At 49.7% G+C, this 20092-nt stretch overlaps 1 protein-coding gene across 2 annotated transcripts in view; it reads right to left on the reverse strand.

Moving 5' to 3' along the window:
- Positions 1–342: 342 nt before the first annotated feature.
- Positions 343–20092, reverse strand: part of PDE8B (phosphodiesterase 8B) — a 1197077-nt gene continuing 1177327 nt past the window's right edge. For both annotated transcript variants that reach the window (XM_069627430.1, XM_069627431.1), the window contains one exon: positions 343–1972. In XM_069627430.1, coding sequence (XP_069483531.1) covers positions 1857–1972 — 116 coding nt within the window. In that variant the 3' untranslated portion in view covers positions 343–1856. The remainder of the gene's footprint in view (positions 1973–20092) is intronic.

The raw sequence follows: 20092 nt of genomic DNA on the forward strand, positions 1-20092 counted from the left end.
CTTGAGGGGCACAGATGAATCCGACACGGGTCCCCGTTGATCGGATGTAGGATCGGTGGAGCTTGAGGCTCTTTTGACCGAAAGAATCGAAGTTTTTTTGTGAAAAAGCGCGAAAAATAGCACTAACGCTCGAGAGCAATAGCACGAGGATCCCAACACATGAACGTGCGGTAAAAATCTGAAGATGGCTGCCAGAGGCGGTGCTTAGGTAGAGGGCAGTCATTGGCTGTGGTCAGTATGACGCAGAGACCAGTGATTGGTTATTACTACGAAAGACAGATCAGAAACGAAACTGATACTGGTTTTTTCTTTACCGAGGATTCCCAGCCTGACGACGGGGAATATTCATGAGCATGTGAATCCATGCCAGACCCCATGCTGGAGAACCCTTAAATACAGTGGTAACGCTATTACAGCCGCATTTAACGGTCTGCCAATCACAGGTTTGGCAGGTTTTTACCCCCAGCTCTGTGCTGGCAGATAAATCCACCACAAATCTGCTGATTTTTAGTGCAATTACTGCGCGGTAATACCGCACGCGGTAGTTGGGCTGAAAATTCCCCATTAGGTCCAATGGGGAATGGGGAATTCCTGAATGGGCCCAATGGGGAATTCCCATTCTGGCAAACCTGTGATCCGGCGCTAATAGCGTTGGCGGTAGCGCTATTAGCACAGGTGGTATCCCGGCAGGAATACTGCCAGGATATCGCCCAACTCGTGATGTGGTCCATAGTGTCATGTTATGTCTCAGGGCATATGCAGTTCATTATGCCTTATAAAAAAAAAGAGCACTGTACTTAATGACTTTCAAAGCATTGCACTATTCAAAATATATCTTATATGTGAAAAGTGCAAGCATATTTCTCCAATTAAAGAAGTTTCATAAATTAAATACTGCATGTCACAAGGAGCATATACAACCACCAACCTCGGCTGTGACCTCATTTTCACTGGCCAAATGGTCCATATATGTGGTTTACGTACCCCTTAACTGCACCACAGCTTAAATCCCAGCAGGCACATTTAGCTCCTCCTTTTGAAGTCAATAAATTGTGTATCATTAAATTTGGTAATCATAACATCTGTTATAATCGCGATTGGAAGCAGGAGGAATCAGGTGTGCAGTGCCACATAAAATGTAATATTATTATGTGATAGTGGCTGTCATTTGCAATTGCATCATGTCTGTGAATTATTTACCATAATTCGTGGTTATTGATTGATTGGTGGTGTCTACCAAATGTTTTCATATAAAATTAATGTATATTAAAGCCCTGTAATGCCATCTTCAGCTTTGTGGTTTATACTGTGTCATCTCACCAAAGCGCTGACTTTCACTATAGAACATTGTCCATTATATGCACACACACGCACACATACATACACGCCTACACACATACGCCCTCTCTCTAAAACAAATATATGTAACAGGTTTTGAGTGTTATTCTCCTATAGTGCAGTTGGACCTACCTGGCCAATCTCTTATAATCCAACAGTGAGTACATTTAAAATCGGGGAGAAACCGAATGTGTGTTTTCCATTATTTTGGTGATGGCTTTACGTTCATACTGCGTGCATTCCTTCATTAGTTACCATACTGTACTCTGGTAATGAATGTGACGCACATAAATATTGAGGCGATTCTCAGTTTCTCCTAAAATTACCCTTTCTGCCCCCCAAAAAGTGTCAAATGTCTCCGTTGACCACAGGGAAAAGAAGAAGTGTGGTGAATTTGAATGCCACGTGTCGGCCTCATGCCACGGGAGGAAAGGTCGCGTGCTTCCCTCTGTAAATACAGTAGCCATTGATTCACAGTGCGGCGGGACGGCGCAGAGGTCGCATTCTCTTCCTTTCATTCAGTTGCTGATCTCGGACGGCGGCCGCAGGCTCTTGCACTTCATTTCATCCAAAGCTTTCCAGTATTTGTAATTGTCTGTTAAGTGCTCCATCAGAGAAGGCAGATGTGCAAATTCTTTGAGAGAAACAGAAATAAACCAAAGTAAGTATGACGACACAGACACCATTGCAGCATCAATCAACTTTACTGACCTAGACACAGTTCCAATAACATGAGCGGTGAAGTAAACTGCGTCACGATTCAAAACGACGCACACGCCTCTTACGACCAAGAGTCTAAAGGCTACGCTTTGGAATGCTATGGCACAGCTGAGAGGTAACAGGTAAATCAACATTTTGTAACATAATGCTATGGCACAGCTGAGAGGTAACAGGTAAATCAACATTTTGTAACATTTAGACACAGCTTGTGTTCTTTTATGACTAGGAATGTATCCTCCGTGGCAGATCATTTGCTAAACTAGAATCATGTATTAACCCTCGCGTGTTTTGCACGTTTAGTTCTGTGTGTCGCTATTATTTATTTATACAAACATCGCTTAGCATGCCAAATATGGAAGCCACAACATTTGAATTCTTTCATTGCAACACAGAGGATCAAGGAGCATGCACTTGGGAAAAGGTCAAGTTCCTTCTCTAAACCAGGCATCATTGGGCAAACTAAGATCATGACCCATACGTAAAGTGGCCATTTGCACCACCTACTCCTCTTTCCAGCAGAAAGCAGTAGAGGGGGGCCAGGCAGGCAATGCCACTCCATTTGTTTTACACGTAACAGGTTTGCAAGGTGTTCTTCTCATTTATGGTATATAATTATATATGTAGAATGATGCCAAGCCATTCTGCAGCTTCACTCCTAATATTAGATCCCTTGCGCACAGAACAAGTGATGATTTTGAAAAGGAACAAGTTACTTACCTGTAACTGTTGTTCTCCAGCATGGGTCTGGCATGGATTCACATGCTCATGAATATTCCCCGTCGTCAGGCTGGGAATCCTCGGTAAAGAAAAAACCAGTATCAGTTTCGTTTCTGATCTGTCTTTCGTAGTAATAACCAATCACTGGTCTCTGCGTCATACTGACCACAGCCAATGACTGCCCTCTACCTAAGCACCGCCTCTGGCAGCCATCTTCAGATTTGGAAGCACATGAAGTGGCAGTATGACCAAGTGAAGAGCCGCAGAGGGGTAGGCGGGAGGGTTCGCATGTGAATCCATGCCAGACCCATGCTGGAGAACAACAGTTACAGGTAAGTAACTTGTTCCTTCTCCAGCATGGGGTCTGGCATGGATTCACATGCTCATGAATAAAGAATACATAGCAGTACACACATGCACAACCACGGGAGGTGGCAAAGGCTCAACATTAAGCATCACATCAACTCAACATTAAGCATCTTACCTCCTCACCAGGCTCACCTCAGGCGAACAGGTTGCGCAGCACTGCTTGGCCGACCCTGGACTCCTCCCTGGAATCCCGGTCGACGCAGTAGAATTTCGTGAAGGTGTGCGTCGACCTCCACGTAGCAGCCCTGCATATGTCCAGCAGGGGCACACCAGATAGGAACGCCGTGGTAGCTGCGATCGCTCTGGTGGAATGGGCTCTCGGACGGCCAGGCAGCGGTCGGTTTGCCAACCGGTGACAGTACATGATACAGCCGGAGAGCCATCTGGAAATGGAAGCCTTCGAGAGAGCCTTCCCCTGATTGACAGTTCCAAAGTTCACAAAGAGTTGTGACGTCTTCCGAAAACACTTTGTGCGGTCCACGTAGAACTTCAGCGCTCTAGCCACATCCAGCGAGTGCAAAGTCCTCTCAGCCGGCGACGAAGGCGACGGGAAGAACACAGGCAACACCAAGGGTTCGTTGAGATGGAAGTCCGACGGCACCTTGGGCATGAAGGAGGGGTGCGTCCTGAGCACTACCCTCGTGTCGTGGAAAGTCAAGTACGGGGCCTTGCAGGAAAGGGCCTGGATCTCTCCCACTCGTCGTGCGGAGGTGATGGCCACAAGAAAAGCTGTTTTCCACGATAGAAACTTCAACGGGGCCGAGTGCAGAGGCTCGAACGGAGGTCCCATGAGCTTGGTCAGCACCACGTTGAGCTCCCACGCCGGGGCCGGAGCCTTCACCGGCAGGAACGATCTGAACAGTCCCTTCATGAACTCCTTCACCAGACGATGAGACCACAAGGACGTCCGCCCCGTGGTTCTGGTGTATCGGGAGATCGCAGCAAGATGAATCTTGATGGACGCGTGTGCCAGACCAGCTTTGGCCAGCGTCAGCAGGTACGGCAGTACTTGGGGAGCCGTAATCCGTAGAGGGTTAATCTTCTGTGCGTGGCACCAGACAGAGAACCTCTTCCATTTGTGTCCGTAGCATTTAAGAGTCGAGGACGCCCTGGCCTTTGCAAGAACCTCTCTGCAATCGGCCGGTATGTCGTATCCTCCAAACTCTAGCGCTGCAGGAGCCAGGCCTGCAAGTTCAGCGACTTCGGGTCGTGGTGGAGGATGGCGCCTCCTTCCCTGGAGAGTAGATCCGCGTCCGCCGGCAGCTTGATCGGCGGGGACGCTGACAAGTCCAGAAGGTCCGGGAACCATATCTGCATCGGCCACGCAGGTGCGACGAGGATCATCCTGCACCGTGACCTCTTGAGCTGGTTGACGAGCCGGATTAGCAGAGGCAAGGGAGGGAACGCGTAGAGGAACAGGCCCTCCCAGGGGAACGAGAAAGCATCGCCCATGCTCCTCGTCTGGGGAAACCTGCTGGCGAACCTCCGGCACTTGGTGTTCGTCGCCGTCGCGAACAGGTCGATCTGGGGTGTGCCCCACCGTCGGAAGAGGCGATCCACCAGGTCCTGCCGTAGTTCCCACTCGTGGCACGAGCGCAGCTCCCTGCTGAGTGAGTCGGCGATGGTGTTTTTTATCCCTGCCAGATGAAACGGCACCAGAAAAATCCCTTGGGCGACGGCCCAATGCCACAGGTCCTGTGCCTCCTTGGACAGTGCTGGGGACCTGGTTCCGCCCTGTTTCCTGATGTAAAACATGGTGGTGGTGTTGTCGGTGAAGATCCTCACCACCTTGCCCTTGAGGGACGGAAGGAAGGACCTGAGGGCCCAAAACACTGCACGGAGCTCCAGGACGTTGATATGCAGGGACTTCTCCGTCGGGAGCCAGAGTCCTCTTGCGTGCAGATTTTCGGTGTGCGCTCCCCACCCTTCCAGGGAGGCATCCGTGGTCACAGTCTCCTGGTGGGCTGGGGTCTGGAAGTCCATGCCCGCCGTCAGATGCGCGCGGGTGCCCCACCACCGTATCGCTCGTCGGAAACTCTCGTCGAGCTTGATCCTTTCCTCGAAGCTGCCCGTCGTCTGGATCCAGCGCGCATCCAGGAATTCTTGCAACGGGCGCATCCGGAGCCTGCACATGGGAATGAGGTAGATGCAGGAAGACATCATCCCGAGGAGGGACTTGATGGACCTCACCTTGGCCGCGTCGGCCACCAACATCCGTTGCACCTTGCCCAAGATGGTCCTGGTCCTCTCCTCCGACGGGGAGGCCAGAAGGGACACTGTGTCGAGCCTCGCTCCCAGAAACAGTGCGACTTGCGCGGGCACCAGGTGGGATTTGGCGTAGTTCACGGAGAATCCCAGGTCCGTGAGGAGTTGGACGGTCCTTGCCGTGTGGACCACGGCGAGCTCCCTCGTCTTGGCGCGGATGAGCCAGTCGTCCAGGTAGGGGTAGACGTGAATCCCCTCGCGGCGCAGCTGCGCCGCCACCGGTGCGAGGCACTTGGTGAATACCCTGGGTGCCGACCGTAGTCCGAAGGGAAGGGCTTTGAACTGGTAATGACGCCCTTGGACCACGAATCTGAGGAATTTTCGGTGCCCCTTTAGGATGGGAATGTGGAAGTAGGCATCCTCCAAATCCAACGACGATAGGAAGTCTCCTTCCTCCAGCTGACCCAGGACGTGCTGGAGGGTGACCATCCGGAACTTCTGCGCCTTGATGAACTTGTTCAGACGTCGCAGGTCTAGGATGGGGCGCCATCCTCCCGTCTTCTTCTTCACGAGGAAGTATCGCGAGTAGACTCCGGAGCCCCGAAGCCTCTTTGGGACGAGTTCGATGGCGCCCTTTCTGAGCATCGCCTTTACCTCCAGGAGAAGTTGAGGGACGTGAAGTTCTTTCCTGGCCACGGGGGGGACGCGCGGGCACCTTCTTTGAAACTCGAGCGCGTGGCCCCGGGCCAGGGCGTCCAGCACCCAACGGTCGGTGGAGATGGACTCCCACACGCTGACGAAGCCCGCCAGCCGGCCTCCCACCGGGGTGCTTCGGTGGGGGCCCGACCCCACGGCCGGTTCAATCCTGCTTGGACGCGGCCTTGCCGCCTTGACCTCCTTGGCGACGACGGCGGGGTCCGCTAGACTTGCCTCGTCCTCTGTAGGCCTCTTGCGACGACGAGCGGGCCGCTTGACGGTAGGAAGCGAAACCGCCGCCGGAACCTTTGGAGGCGCCCTTGCCTCCGCCGCTCCGAAAGGGCGTTCGTCGTTGCTGCAGGACTCCAAGGGCCCTGGCCGTCTCAGTATCCGCCTTGATGGCCTGAAGGGAATCGTCCACTGTCTTCCCAAACAGGTTGTTCCCGTCGAAGGGCATGTCCAGGACTCTGGTCTGGACGTCCTGCCGAAAGTCCGTAGCTTTGAGCCATCCACGACGTCGAAGGCAAACGCCGTTGCCAAGCTGGCGGAACCCAGTGTCGGCGATGTCCGTCGCCACGGTGATGGCATGGTCCGAGGCCACCTCACCTTCCTGCAGGATCTCCAGGGCCTCCGCCCTCTTGTCGTCCGGCAGAAAATCCAGCAGGGGAGCTATCTTGTACCAGAGCTCCCTGTCGTAGCGGGCCACGATAGCCAAGGCGTTGGCCGCTTTAATCGTCGTCGCTGCCGACGAGATGACTCTACGTCCCATAGCATCCAATTTCTTTCCCTCGCCGTCCGGCGGGGAAGTCGATGTGGAGGCCGCAACCCCCCCGCTTTCTTCCTGGCTGCCGCGGAGACAACGGAGTCCGGGGTAGGCTGCGCCCGGAGGCATAGGGGGGCCGTGTCCGGGACCCGGTACTTTTTCTCGTACCGGTCTCTTCTAGCTGGCGTCGTGGAAGGGTTCTTGAGGAGGGAAAGGCCCTCATCCCAAATGTCGTCCAACAGAGGCACTGCGAGGACCGTCTTCCTCTTGGCCTCGCGCCGCTGATAAAGGAAGCCTTCCTTTTTCTTCTCCTCAGGGCAGAGTTGGAAAAGCTCGGAAGCCCTGGAGATCATGGAGTGGAAAGATCCGATCTCGTCGGGCGGAGAAGCCCTGGTGGGAGGCGACGACGGAAAATCCTCGTCGTATGCCTCGTCGTCCGTACCCGTCGCTGCCGTGTCAGTCCCCGTATCATCCCCTCGGGTGGACGGGGAGGAGGGCTGGACGGGGCGCGACGGTTGAAAAGGAGGTGGTGGATGGATCCTTCTTTTCTTGGTAGGGGGAACACCAGAAGGTCCCGGTTCTGGATCCCCCGACGGGAGAGGTTCCTCCGTCGGTAACGGTAGCCTCGTCCTTATCTCGGAGCATAAGGACTGTATGGCCAACAAAATGGCCGCCGAGTTGTCTTGCGGCGCTGGCAGAGGGGAATCCGACGGGCGAGCAGGGGCCCCGTCGGTATCCTCGACGATGTCGTCGTCGTCACCTGCGTCGGGGTCCATTCCGACGGGCTGGCCTTCTTCCACGCCTAGGCCGTGGCTTAAGACCTCGATCAGCTCCTCTTCTGAGGTTGAGGCCGAATCTACGACGACGCCCTGCCCCCCCTTCTTCTTCCCCACGGAGGGTTTCACGGGGGTCCTATCGATGGGCACAAAGGAAGACTCCCTCCGCGGAGGCAGGGAGATTCTGGGCCCTGAGGTCGTCACCACTGGTGTAGCCACCACAGGCTGAGCCAGGGCCGCCGCGACCGTTTCGATAGAGGGCTTGGTCGGATGGATCAAGGCCTTCACCACCTTAGGTGCGCTCACCGCCTTATCCTTGAGGGAGGGGGCACTGCCACGCTCCTCCTCTGCCTTAGAGCTCGACCGGGGCCTCTCCAGGAGCTTCGCCGGGTGCTCGGCCTTCCTCTTACCCGACCCAGAGCGTTGGCTCGTGGTTGATGGTGCCGGGGAGGGTGCGCCCTGCCTGGTGCCCGTAGAGCCCGACCGTTCGGCGCTCCCGGTGCCAGCGGACTCGCGGTGCTTGGCCTTATGTTGGGCCCCCGTCGCCGGGGCGCCCTCAAAGGTCTTAGAAGACCGCTCGGATTTCTTCTTCTTCTCGCCAGACGGGCTCTTACCCTCCAGCCAGTTGGCGAGGCGTTGATGGCGGTCCTTCATGGTCCGTTCCGACATGTTGCCGCAAAACGCACAGTCCTTTTCCACGTGCGTCTTGTCCTCATGAAGGCAGTAAAGGCAGAAAGAGTGTTCGTCCTCCTTGAAGACGTTCTGCAGCTGGCATCCAGGACAGACCCTGAACAGCTTTCCGGGCGTCGAGCTTCCCTTCTCCTGGGCCATCTCCGAGACCGGGCCTGAGAAGCTTCTGGAGTCCTCCGAAGCGTAGCTCGACGAAATCTTCACCCTTGAGGGGCACAGATGAATCCGACACGGGTCCCCGTTGATCGGATGTAGGATCGGTGGAGCTTGAGGCTCTTTTGACCGAAAGAATCGAAGTTTTTTGTGAAAAAGCGCGAAAAATAGCACTAACGCTCGAGAGCAATAGCACGAGGATCCCAACACATGAACGTGCGGTAAAAATCTGAAGATGGCTGCCAGAGGCGGTGCTTAGGTAGAGGGCAGTCATTGGCTGTGGTCAGTATGACGCAGAGACCAGTGATTGGTTATTACTACGAAAGACAGATCAGAAACGAAACTGATACTGGTTTTTTCTTTACCGAGGATTCCCAGCCTGACGACGGGGAATATTCATGAGCATGTGAATCCATGCCAGACCCCATGCTGGAGAAAAGAAAGAAATCTGTGAGGTCATTGCAGGGAAGGGTTCTCAGAGGCAGTGGGATGCATATAGAAGTTGTCCACAAAATGCAACAACACAACACATTGACTGTGAAACACAAGGTCAGGCCAGTGCCTGCAGCAGCCAGTTATGCTTGCAAAGCCCTGTTTACATGATATGTAAGAGGAAGGACCCATAGAACCAGTTGAAGCAATAGAGAATGGCAATGTCTAGTAATCCTGGTAAAGAAAGCCTATTCCAGCAAACTATGGCTATGTGTTGGCCGCCACATTATAAACTGGGAAATAAATACTGATAGCCATCTTCTGTTCAGTAGTTCTGAGATGGCACTCATGATGAACAATGCTACTGTCTTCACTAAACTCCATATCTAGGATACATATCACCAGCAGTGGTCGAAATAGAGGGGAGCTAGGAGCTATTTAGCTCCTGCCTGTGGCCTAAAAGAGCCTAGTTAAGGAGGCCACCAAGGGTAACACAGGGTATGGCAGCCTTATCTGCACTGCACCCAGAGCTGTGGAAGCAAAGGGGTCCTGAGCCCCCCACCCTCTTTAACCCTCTGCCCAATTGTGGATTTGAGCCGGTGCCCCCGAGATCACCCAGTATGTCACACTCTTCCAAATTTGGAGAAGATTGGTGGTTTGGCTGTGGAGCTGGCCAACTGAATAGCTGGCATGGGAGTGTGAAGACAATGGGCCCAGCACTGAGGCCACGTGTGCACCCACGCGACGCCACAGCTTCTGGGCCGTGCAGCGAAGGGGGGTGTCTCCTCCCCACAGTCATCTTGGGGGTGCTGTGGGAGGTGGGGGTGAGCTCCGGGCTAGCACCAGCAAAATAAGTTGTATGGGCTCATCCACAATACCCACGCTGTAGTCCCGGCTGCGAGTGGGGAGTAGTGGAGTGGAGGAGAGGACTACAAGGCAGGACTCGCATCAGAGGGGAGACTGGAGTGGTGCTACGTGCACCTGTGCGGGTATAACGGAGAGAGGCAGCCTTGCAGAAACTTAAGGTGGGGGAGACTGGAGGTGTTGAATGAGCACTGGTGCAAGATGGAATTGTCTGGAGGCATGGCTATTCTCCCCTGACGCTCTGGCACTGGGTCACCAAGAGAGCAGTTAGAGCCCATCTCACTGTGGGTATAGTGGAGGCATCATGTAGCAAGACAAAGACAACAGATTCAAAGTTAAAAATAAAACATGATTTATGAACTCAAATGTCAGGATGGTTGAACGCCTAACTTGCCCTATGCTAAGGTGGGATTTCCCTACCTGAACGAAACTAAGGAAAGAAAGTTCAACTTTAAAGTGTGTCCAAAACCTATCCTTGCCCTCACAATTTAAGCTGAACAATATGAAGGAATGTCAATGATAAAAGAAATGGTGATCAACACAAAGTGCTCAGCTTCTTCCAGCTCCTAGGTTTCTTTTCAGCTCCCCTTCCCCAAGTGCAAGAAAGTTCCACGAAAGTCTCAGTATTACACTTCTCAAGTTCAAACAGTTTCATAACTCCTTGGGGTTCCTTTCCCCAAGTTCAAGGCAACACAGTTCCACACAATTCTCTGGGTTCCCTTCCCTTCCCCAAGTTCAAGACAACACAGTTCCAAAGCAAGGGGTCTTGAGAGCTCTGTCCTCAAGACAGCAATTTCAGTTCATCAAGTCCTGGGGTTCCCTTCCCCAAGACTTTAACGTAGCAACTTATACTTGACTTCAGTCTTTCAATGTTCAACACAACTCCAGGTCAACTTGACCCGCCTTCTGGATTACATCAACAGTTCACTTAAAGTGCTCCTTCTTGGTTTGTTTCACAATGTCTTTGGCTTTCACAATTGAGGGTTCCCTGGTCTAGGCGCAGTTGTCAGACCACACGTTTCACCCATCAAAGGTTGTGCAACCAGGAACCCTAGGCTCTTCAGTCCACACAGGTTCTTCTGTATTTGCCCCTGTGTACAGATTCACATTCACTTAGTTTCTCCTGGTCAGCCTCTTGGATTTATGTGCAGTTTCATATTCTCTTAACTTCTGGTTAGCCTCTAGGCTTCGCCACAATGTTTTACACATCCTAAGCCAGACTTTGACCTTGCACTGCTGTATTATTTCAAAAAGTTCATTTTGCTGTGATCTTATTTATTCCCCACCTGTCTGTCATGCTCTTTCACACTTACGCTGCGTATTTTGTATATGATTCTCAAATGTGCACTTTCAACTATCATTAGCTTATAGCTTTTCCCACCACAAAATTCTCATTCAGTTCAGTATTCAATATTTGATTTGACTTTGCTGCTTAATTCTTAGTGAACCGTGGCTTTGGGTTTATTTCAATATGCATCTGTCATTTCATTCGGCATTCTATTTGGTTCATACAGCATTTTTCACTTGTGCATAGCCCCTTGGAGATCCCCGGTTTTTGAATGACATTTCTCTGCACTCCCCAGTCCTCGGCACTCCTCTCCGGCGGCTACTTTGCTCTGCTTTGCCGGCTGGCTTTCCGGTAACTGCGAGCCCTGCTCACACTTAGGATGCTTCTCTGCATTCGCTGGAAGCTCTGCTTTACTTCCGCAGACACTGGCAGCTGCTTTTCTTTGGTTCGCAGCTCCAACTGCTCTTACCCGATCACAGAGGCTCCCACACCTGTGGATTTCTAGTGGCCCAATTTGTCTTGGACTTCACTGGTCTTCTGGGTGGCCTGCTGGCGTCCCGTCTTCCTTTTAGGACCCACCACGTCTGCCTCCTCACAGAAAGCTAACGAATATTATGACGAGTATGAACACAGACGTGACGCATGTACCTCTAGCGCAATACTCGTCCTAATATTTGTTATTTTACAGCCTTACGCATTAGCTAGCCATTACACATCTACAACCTGTCTTTGACAGTGTGCAAGCCTAGTGGCAATACATGTAACCTAAAGCCACATTCCATGACATCATTCTTTACTTACACTTGCTAGAATTCGAACACTACAGAACGGCAACTTATTACATAAAATGATAGCTTACGGCTCTAAAATGCATCACGCATATTTACTATGAAGACCTATTGCCCCAACCAACATGGCCGATACGTAAGTGTACGTGCGGCCATATTGTTTATTTCACGTTGCTAAGGACAACCATACAAACCGCGAACAGCACACGCCGTTCGCAGTCGACACAGCAGAACGCTGAAGCTGCACTCCAGGTAAGCCGTATAGATTGAACAGACATACGTGAACTAAGATCGCAAGATATTTTAAGTGAATTAGTAAGATTAACAAGAGCAGAAGCTAATAGAATTGCTCTCTTCATGCTAGGCAGCGTTCTCTTGAAGATAACAACACGCACACAGACCGCGTGCATTTCGAATCTTGGCAATCGGGTTAGTGACAAAAAGCACATCACTCTAAGCATAGGCAAAAGACTTTATAATGCATTTGATGTCGTGAAGAATCACTTTTGGCACAATACGGGTGACATTGCGCATGAAAATAAGGTTATACTGCACTCAATTGAATGAGATGGTGCCATGCAGGTATTCATTGAAGCACATATGTGATTACGTAAATTAGGATTTATTTAAGTAATTATGCGATTTATCAAAGTGGAATGTCATGACCTATAAGGTATAATCATTATCATTTTAAGTAAAGTATGGGAATGCTTTGCTATGTCAGGAACACATGTAATGATGGAATCTGTTTCTTTTTCTTTTCTCTTTATTCTCGCATTTTTGTTAAACATCTGTTTGTCCTTGTGGGCGCCCTGTTTAATTTGGCATAATTTGTTTTTTCTTGACGCACGGTGCACTGTCGAATTCTAATCTGATAATGTGGCGTGTTCTATTGAATGTGGATATTGCAATAATTACAATGTGTGCAACACAGTAATACCCTGGCTCTGAAGAAGGAAAACTCCGAAATGCATTAGCCATACGGATTTCACATTTTGCCTCATTCTTCAGCAATAACTTCATTGGTGGAGTTTAAACCAATGAAGTACAAAATAAGTTTGAAGAAGCTCTAATTTTGAAAATTAAATCAAGAATATAATGTTTTGACAATTCATCAAAGTGTGTCTTGTAGTTTATTGCAAACAGAAAGAAACTGACTAAATCCCAAGTGGGAAACTGGGGTGTGCGGCCCACATCGAAGGCATACATGCCTAGGTCTTTTCTCTCCATGTTCATTTTCTGTGCCCTACACGGTGGCACTAGACAGTGGCTGCACCCCACTAATAAATATACAATCCATAGGATTAAGAATTATCAGATTAAAAGGAAAAGTCCAATTAAAGAAGCTGTGCACTCTCGCCTCTCTCTTATCAGAGATATTAAGAAGGCCATTGTCGAAGTAGTTAAAACCTTGTTTGACATGGACTCCACAGATGAACTTGGGCCTAGGACATCAATACCTTCAACTCTATCTTCCTAAATATCTTCCTTCCCGAGCTCTTCGCTCATCTGCCTCCAACTCCCTCAGGGTTGGTCGCTTCTCCAAGCAGCAAGTTGCTGGCAGTTCTATTTCTTCTGCTGGGTCCTCCCTCTGGAACAGCCTCCCTGCCTCTCTGAAACTTGAGGAGAACCATCTCCGGCTCCGGAAGCACCTCAAGACCTTCCTCTTTGCTTCTCCTTTCTCTCCTCCTCTCCCCTGCTGATCACCTGGCTGAATCCGAAACTGCTCTGGTTACCTGGCTACTCTCTGATCTCGGGCCCAGGTTGCCCCCCGCCAGTTGCACTGCACTGCTCCCTGGCAATCCTTGCACTCGGGGACTGTGTCTGTATCTCTACAGCCCCTACTAGCCCTTGATACCTGATGTCTGCACTTACCCTTGCACTTGCCACCAGCTGGTTGCACTTTTATTTATTGTCTCTATTTATTTTTCTGTTATCTTATGTATTACATGGCCCCATCCTCTTGCCCCCTTCCCTGCACTTGGGCGATCTCAATGTCACCTTGCCTAGTAGGATGGTTGTCTTGGTCATCCTGTTACACTCACCTGACTCCCACGGAGGCGCAGGCCTGGTTTGGAGTGCTGTTGCCTCTTCTATGGTGAAGCGCAGGACTCGGAAGATGGACAGGACCTGACCCTCAAATCTGTCTTGTCTGACTCGCAGAAATATCCTTCTGTGTGTGAAAAGGGAGTATTAACAATCTGCGGGATAATGTGTAAGCCTCCCACTCCCTTCTCACCCTCCACGAAACCCTTCTGCGATTCCCCGTGAAGTCTCACCTTAGGGTCTGAAAGGACGAGCTCTCCATCCTGCTTCTGATGCAGGGGCGCGTTGTAATCCAGTTACTTCGCTGGATCATGGATTGTAGAGAGTTCAAGTTTGCTTGACCTTCCCGGTAAAGTACTGTGAGAATTCTGTTTATAAGTATGAGCCCAAAATAATAATTGTCCGTTGTCTCTATTTCACGTGCAGAACAAAGATTCTGAGATGAGCAATGGAACCGACGAAGGAAACTCAGGTGAGTTGTTTGATGAGAGGTTCCTTTAGTGTCCTTGCATTAATGCACTAATGCTTGTGTCTTTTTTCCCCATAGGGGCCGGGGTTCGGAAATGCCAGAGATATGGCACCGACCCGAAGAGAAAGGTGCAGTTCCAGTAGATATCAGGTAAGTCTTTAATGAGCGTTCAGGTAATGTCTTAGCATTCGCTCACTAACGCTGATGTCTCTTTTTCCCCTTAGGGGCCGGGGGCCGGAAATGCCAGGATGCGGCACCGACCCGAAATGAAGTGGGAATGACCCAACAGGTAAGTCTCATGATGGCAAATTAAGGTTTTCTTATTCTCTTCCCTAGCTCACCTTTGTTCTTGTCTTTTTCTCCCTAGGCGCTGAAATGTGGTTGCGGATCCAGATGGTCGCTTATGAACATGGAGGCGCTTAGTAAAGGTGAGTGGAATGCGGCGCTGCAGCGATCGATGCGATGTGCTTTTAAAATGAATGTCTTCCTTTTCAGGATCGTCGGCGAAATGTCTCCGGAATGCGGATTTAGCAGGTAAGGACTCTTCTTTCTCCTATTCTCTTCTCTTCTCCCTTTGCAGGTGTTCCAGGATGCTGGTGGGCGTGGCAGAAGTCAGGATGCAGGAGCAGACACGGTGAGCGTCCAGCTGCTAGATGCAGAACAACACGAAGCATGAGTTGCTGCTTGGGCGTGGCTTAAATAGCCTTCAAAGTAGTTTCAAGTATGTATCCTTCCTCTCAGGTATGTATTCTTCCTCCGGCCACACCCGTGTGGTTAAGTAGTCCCCAAAGAGAAAGTAGTCCCATTCAGGCCTCTAGATGGCCCGGATGTTGCAGCATGGTCTGCATCAGGTAAGTTTACACCAAGCACCTTTAAACACAAAGTCATCTTTTATGAGCCTGGCGCCTATGGCGCCAGGACTGTTGTCCAATATGAGCCTGGCGCCAAAGGCGCCAGGACTGAGTCCAAAGGGCCCCTACTTGGGGCTGCTGAGACTTCCCTCGGGGACATGATGTCTGCCTCTGGGGTAGCTGGGCCTGGTCTGGCTCCTTGGAGGTAGGCATCATGACAGTACCCCCTCACAAGGTTGTTCTCTCCGGGGGTTTTGGCTTGTTTGGGAATTTTCGGTGGAATTTTTGTATTAATCGCGGCGCGTGTACATGGTCGCTTGGTTCCCAAGATCTCTCCTGAGGTCCATACCCCTTCCAATCAACTAGATAGAAGAGTTTTGACTTTAACACCTTGGAATCCAATATGTCTTTAACTTCAAATTATAATTCCCCATCAATCTGAATTGGTTCTGGTGGTTTGATCAGTCTGGCTCCTGGTTGCACCGGTTTCAACAGTGAGGCGTGAAAAAAGGGATGAATTTGCATGTTCGCTGGTAGATCGAGTTTAAAGGCCACCGGGTTGATTATAGCTTTGATGGGATAGGGTCCTATGTATCTTGGGTTGAAAGTCCGCGGTCCTTTAAGAGGTAAATGTCTAGTTGCTAGCCACACCAGGTCCCCTATTTGGTACGGAGGTGCTTCACTTCGATGTAAATCAGCATTTTCTTTGTACTTTCTCTTGGCTTGCTGAAGATGAGCTGTAGCTTCTTTGAAAGCTCGGGTTATCGTGGAATGCAAATGATCTACCGCAGGCATTTCCAGGTTTTGAGGAGGGTCCAGGTCTGAGGTTCGAGGATGATGACCATACAAGGTGTAAAAAGGGGTTTGTCCTGTTCCAGAATGTACAGAATTGTTATATGCATATTCTGCAATCCAAAGAATGTCTTTCCAATTGCATTCAGATTGGTGCAACATACACCGAAGATATTGTTCAAGAGTTTGGTTAATTCTCTCGGTTTGGCCATCGGTTTGGGGTTGATGACTGGTGGATAGTCGTACATCAATTTGCGCCAGTTGACAACATTTCCTCCAAAAATGGGAAATAAACTGGCTTCCTCGATCTGAGACTAATATGGATGGAAAACCATGTTTACGAACTATGTTCTCCAGAAATTCCTTGGCCAAGATGGAGGCTGAGGGTAACCCTTTTAAAGGGATAAAATGGGCCATTTTGGAGAAGAGATCCACAGTCACCAAGATAGTGTTGTATCCCTAGCAAGGAGGCAGGTCGGTAATAAAGTCCATCGACAAGTTGTGCCAAGGTGCCGGTGGAATATCCAAAGGTTGTAGAAGACCGGCTGGTCTTTCCTTTTGACCTTTATTTTGGGCGCAAACTCCGCAAGACATCACAAACGATTTTATGTCTTTTCTCCAGGATGGCCACCAGAAATGTCGTTTGATCTTTTCCTCAGTTTTAGCGATACCAGGATGTCCTTCCATTAATGTATCATGATAATGGGCAATAACGAGTTCTTGCAGTTCTTTGTTAGGCAGAAATAATCGCCCCTGGAAGAACGGTAAATCGTTATTAACGGAAAAGTGTGACCCCTTTTGGCTCCATTCTTGTAAGGCTGTGGAGTCTAATAGTTGTTTAACTCGAGTTTGAACGTCCTCAATAGTTTGTAAAGAGGTCAAACCCAAAATTCTCGGTACAGGTTCTAAACTCGAATTTGTTTCTTCCATCCCAATCCGGAATAAAGGGTCCGCTTTGCCATTCTTGCAACCAGGGCGATATGTGATTACAAAATCAAATTCCGCAAAGAATAAAGCCCATCGGAGTTTACGTGATGATTGGGCTTTGGCCGTCTTTAAATATTGCAAATTTCTGTTATCTGTAATCACCGTGATGGTGTGTCTTGCGCCGAGGAGGTAATGACGCCAAGCTTTGAAGGCGGACTTAATAGCTAGTAACTCCTTGTCGTGATTGCGTAATTAATTTTCTGGACCAAAAGGCTACAGGGTGTAGTTGTTTAGTTATTGGATCCCTTTGAGACAGGACAGCTCCCATGGCTAAGCTGGATGCGTCGGTTTCAACAATGTAAGGGAGATCTGGGCGTGGATGCTTCAACACAGGTGCGGAGGTGAATTTAGTCTTTAGGTCTTGAAAGGCCTGTTCTGCCTCATGAGTCCATTCAAAGCGTTTATTCTTCCGTAAGAGAGCTGTGATGGGTTGGACCACTCGAGAAAATTCCGGGATGAATCTTCGATAAAAATTGGCAAAACCAAGCATGCTCTGAACCCCCTTCACAGAGCTAGGAGATGGCCATTTGAGGATGGCGTCCACCTTTCGCGAGTCCATTCGGACTCCTTTAGGTGTCAGGATGAATCCGAGAAACTCGACTTCTGTGGTATGAAAAACGCATTTTTTCGAGTTTTGCAAACAATTTGTGCTGGCGCAATTTTTCAAGAACTGCCCTGACATGTTTTCTGTGATCGGATTCCGAAGAGGAGTACACCAGGATGTCGTCGATATAAACGATGACACAAACATCAATAAGTTCCCGAAGAACATCATTCATAAAGTATTGAAAGGCGGCAGGTGCGTTGCACAATCCGAAGGGCATCACCTGATATTCAAAGAGCCCATATTTGGTGCGGAATGCAGTCTTCCATTCGTCGCCTTCTTTTATATGCACCAGGTGATAAGCTCCCCGGAGATCTAACTTGGTGTACATACAAGCGTCTTTTACCTGGTCGAGAAGTTCAGGGATAAGAGGCAGAGGATAACGATTCTTAATCGTTATTTGATTTAGGGCGCGGCAGTCAATACATGTTCTAAGGTCACCTTCTTTTTTCGGCACGAAGAACAGAGCTGAGGAAACAGGAGACTTTGACGGGCGAATAAAACCATTGGCAAGATACTGATCTAAATACTGATGCAAATGAAGGTTCTCAGGTTCAGTAAGAGCATAAATCCTACTGCAAGGCGGTTGAGCATTGGCTACCAGATCGATTTGACAATCGTACGATGGGGAGGTAACGTGTTGGCCTGTTCTTTTTGGAAAACGTCTTGGAATTCTTGGTACTCAGCCGGTAGTTGAATAGTGGCGGAAGTTACTGAGGCCAGGCCCATATTTGGATTTCTTGGATAACAAGTTTGTTCACAATCAGGAAAGGTTATTCTCTTTGCTCGCCAGTCTATTCGAGGATTATGTGTTTCTAACCAAGGAATTCCTAGAATTACTTGAAACTGTGGGGCCTTGATTACGTCAAACACAATAGCTTCCCGATGTCCATCCTGACCCACTAGTGTCACTTCTGTAGTGGAATGAGTTACCGGCCCTGAGGCTATTTCGGTTCCATCAACTGTAGTAATGACATCCTTATTAGTTTTCGGACGGAGAGGGAGATTAATCCTGGAGGCCAATTCACGATCTACATAGTTTCCAATAGCTCCACTGTCGATGTATGCCTTTATAGCATGCAACCGCCGAGGCTGTTTCGGATCCACGAGGACCATTGGCATGATGAAATGCGAGGTCAAAGAGTTTGTTTTCAAGCTCGGCAAGCGGACCTCTACGCTTGTCGGGCTTGGTCGTTTCCCGAATCAGGTTCTGTTAAATTGTTGTCAGTGGCTCCAACCACCTTCTTAGGTGGTTTTACCGGACAATCTCGTAGAAAGTGACCAGAAGCTCCGGAATAGAGACATAATTGCTTTTGCCGCCTTCTCTCCCGTTCCTTCTGCGTTAACGGTCCTTTAACTCCACCGATTTGCATAGGTTCTGAAACGTCGGTACTCTTGGGGTTAGCGTGAGTTTTGATCAACACTCTGGATTCAAACTTGGATCAATCTGCTTTTCTATTCTGAAGTCTGTGATCAAGTTGGACCACAAGGTCTATGTACTATGCGCAGACTTGGGGTGGATTTACTATTCGGGCTAGCACGTCTTTAAGTTCTCCGTGCAGACCTCGTTGAAATAATGTGATCCTTTTATTCTCTGGCCACCCAGTTTCCACAACCAACCTATTAAAGCTGGCGATGTAAGATAAAAGATCCTGGTTACCTTGTTGTAAGGATAGCAGTTCGTTGTCTAGGGCCTGTCCCTGAGAGTGTCGAGCAAATAATCTTTCCATGCTTGCCTGGAAGCCTTGAAAATCCTGGAGAATTGGGTCATCTTGATTTACCAAAGGAACTGACCAATCGGCAGCACTGCCGCTGAGATAAGATAATACAAAAGCTACCTGGGTCTGGTCATTAGGGAAGGCCCCAGGTCTGCATAGGAAGTGTAAGCGACATTGGTTCATAAAAACGGCATATTTCTTGGGGTCCCCAGCAAAACGTTCAGGCGGGGCCAAAGGCATGTTTCCAGGTAGATTGATTTGTACCAGGTTATTCGAAATCATAGAAGTGGGATTACCCCCGGAACTAAGTAAAGGAGTTTGTCCTGCCTGACCCTGCAACAACCGTTTGGCCAGGTCATCAGTTCTTTCCTTAGATAGGATCAGTTTTCTTTTGAGAGCGTTAGTCTCCTGGCGGGCGGAGTGTACTTCTACCCGTAATTCCCCCAAATGTTGGGCCAGCTGGTCTGTCTCAGAAGTTTCCATAGCGCCCGGGTGGAAAATTGTAGGTAGGCTTCGCGTTCTGTAACGCTCACCTGACTCCCACGGAGGCGCAGGCCTGGTTTGGAGTGCTGTTGCCTCTTCTATGGTGAAGCGCAGGACTCAGAAGATGGACAGGACCGGACCCTCAAATCTGGCTTGTCTGACTCGCAGAAATATCCTTCTGTGTGTGAAAAGGGAGTATTAACAATCTGCAGGATAATGTGTAAGCCTCCGACTCCCTTCTCACCCTCCACGAAACCCTTCTGTGATTCCCCGTGAAGTCTAACCTTAGGGTCTGAAAGGACGAGCTCTCCATCCTGCTTCTGATGCTGCGGCGCGTTGTAAT

Source organism: Ambystoma mexicanum, chromosome 6p, assembly GCF_040938575.1.
Source record: "Ambystoma mexicanum isolate Mex_15411 chromosome 6p, UKY_AmexF1_1, whole genome shotgun sequence".
Taxonomy (NCBI): domain Eukaryota; kingdom Metazoa; phylum Chordata; class Amphibia; order Caudata; family Ambystomatidae; genus Ambystoma; species Ambystoma mexicanum.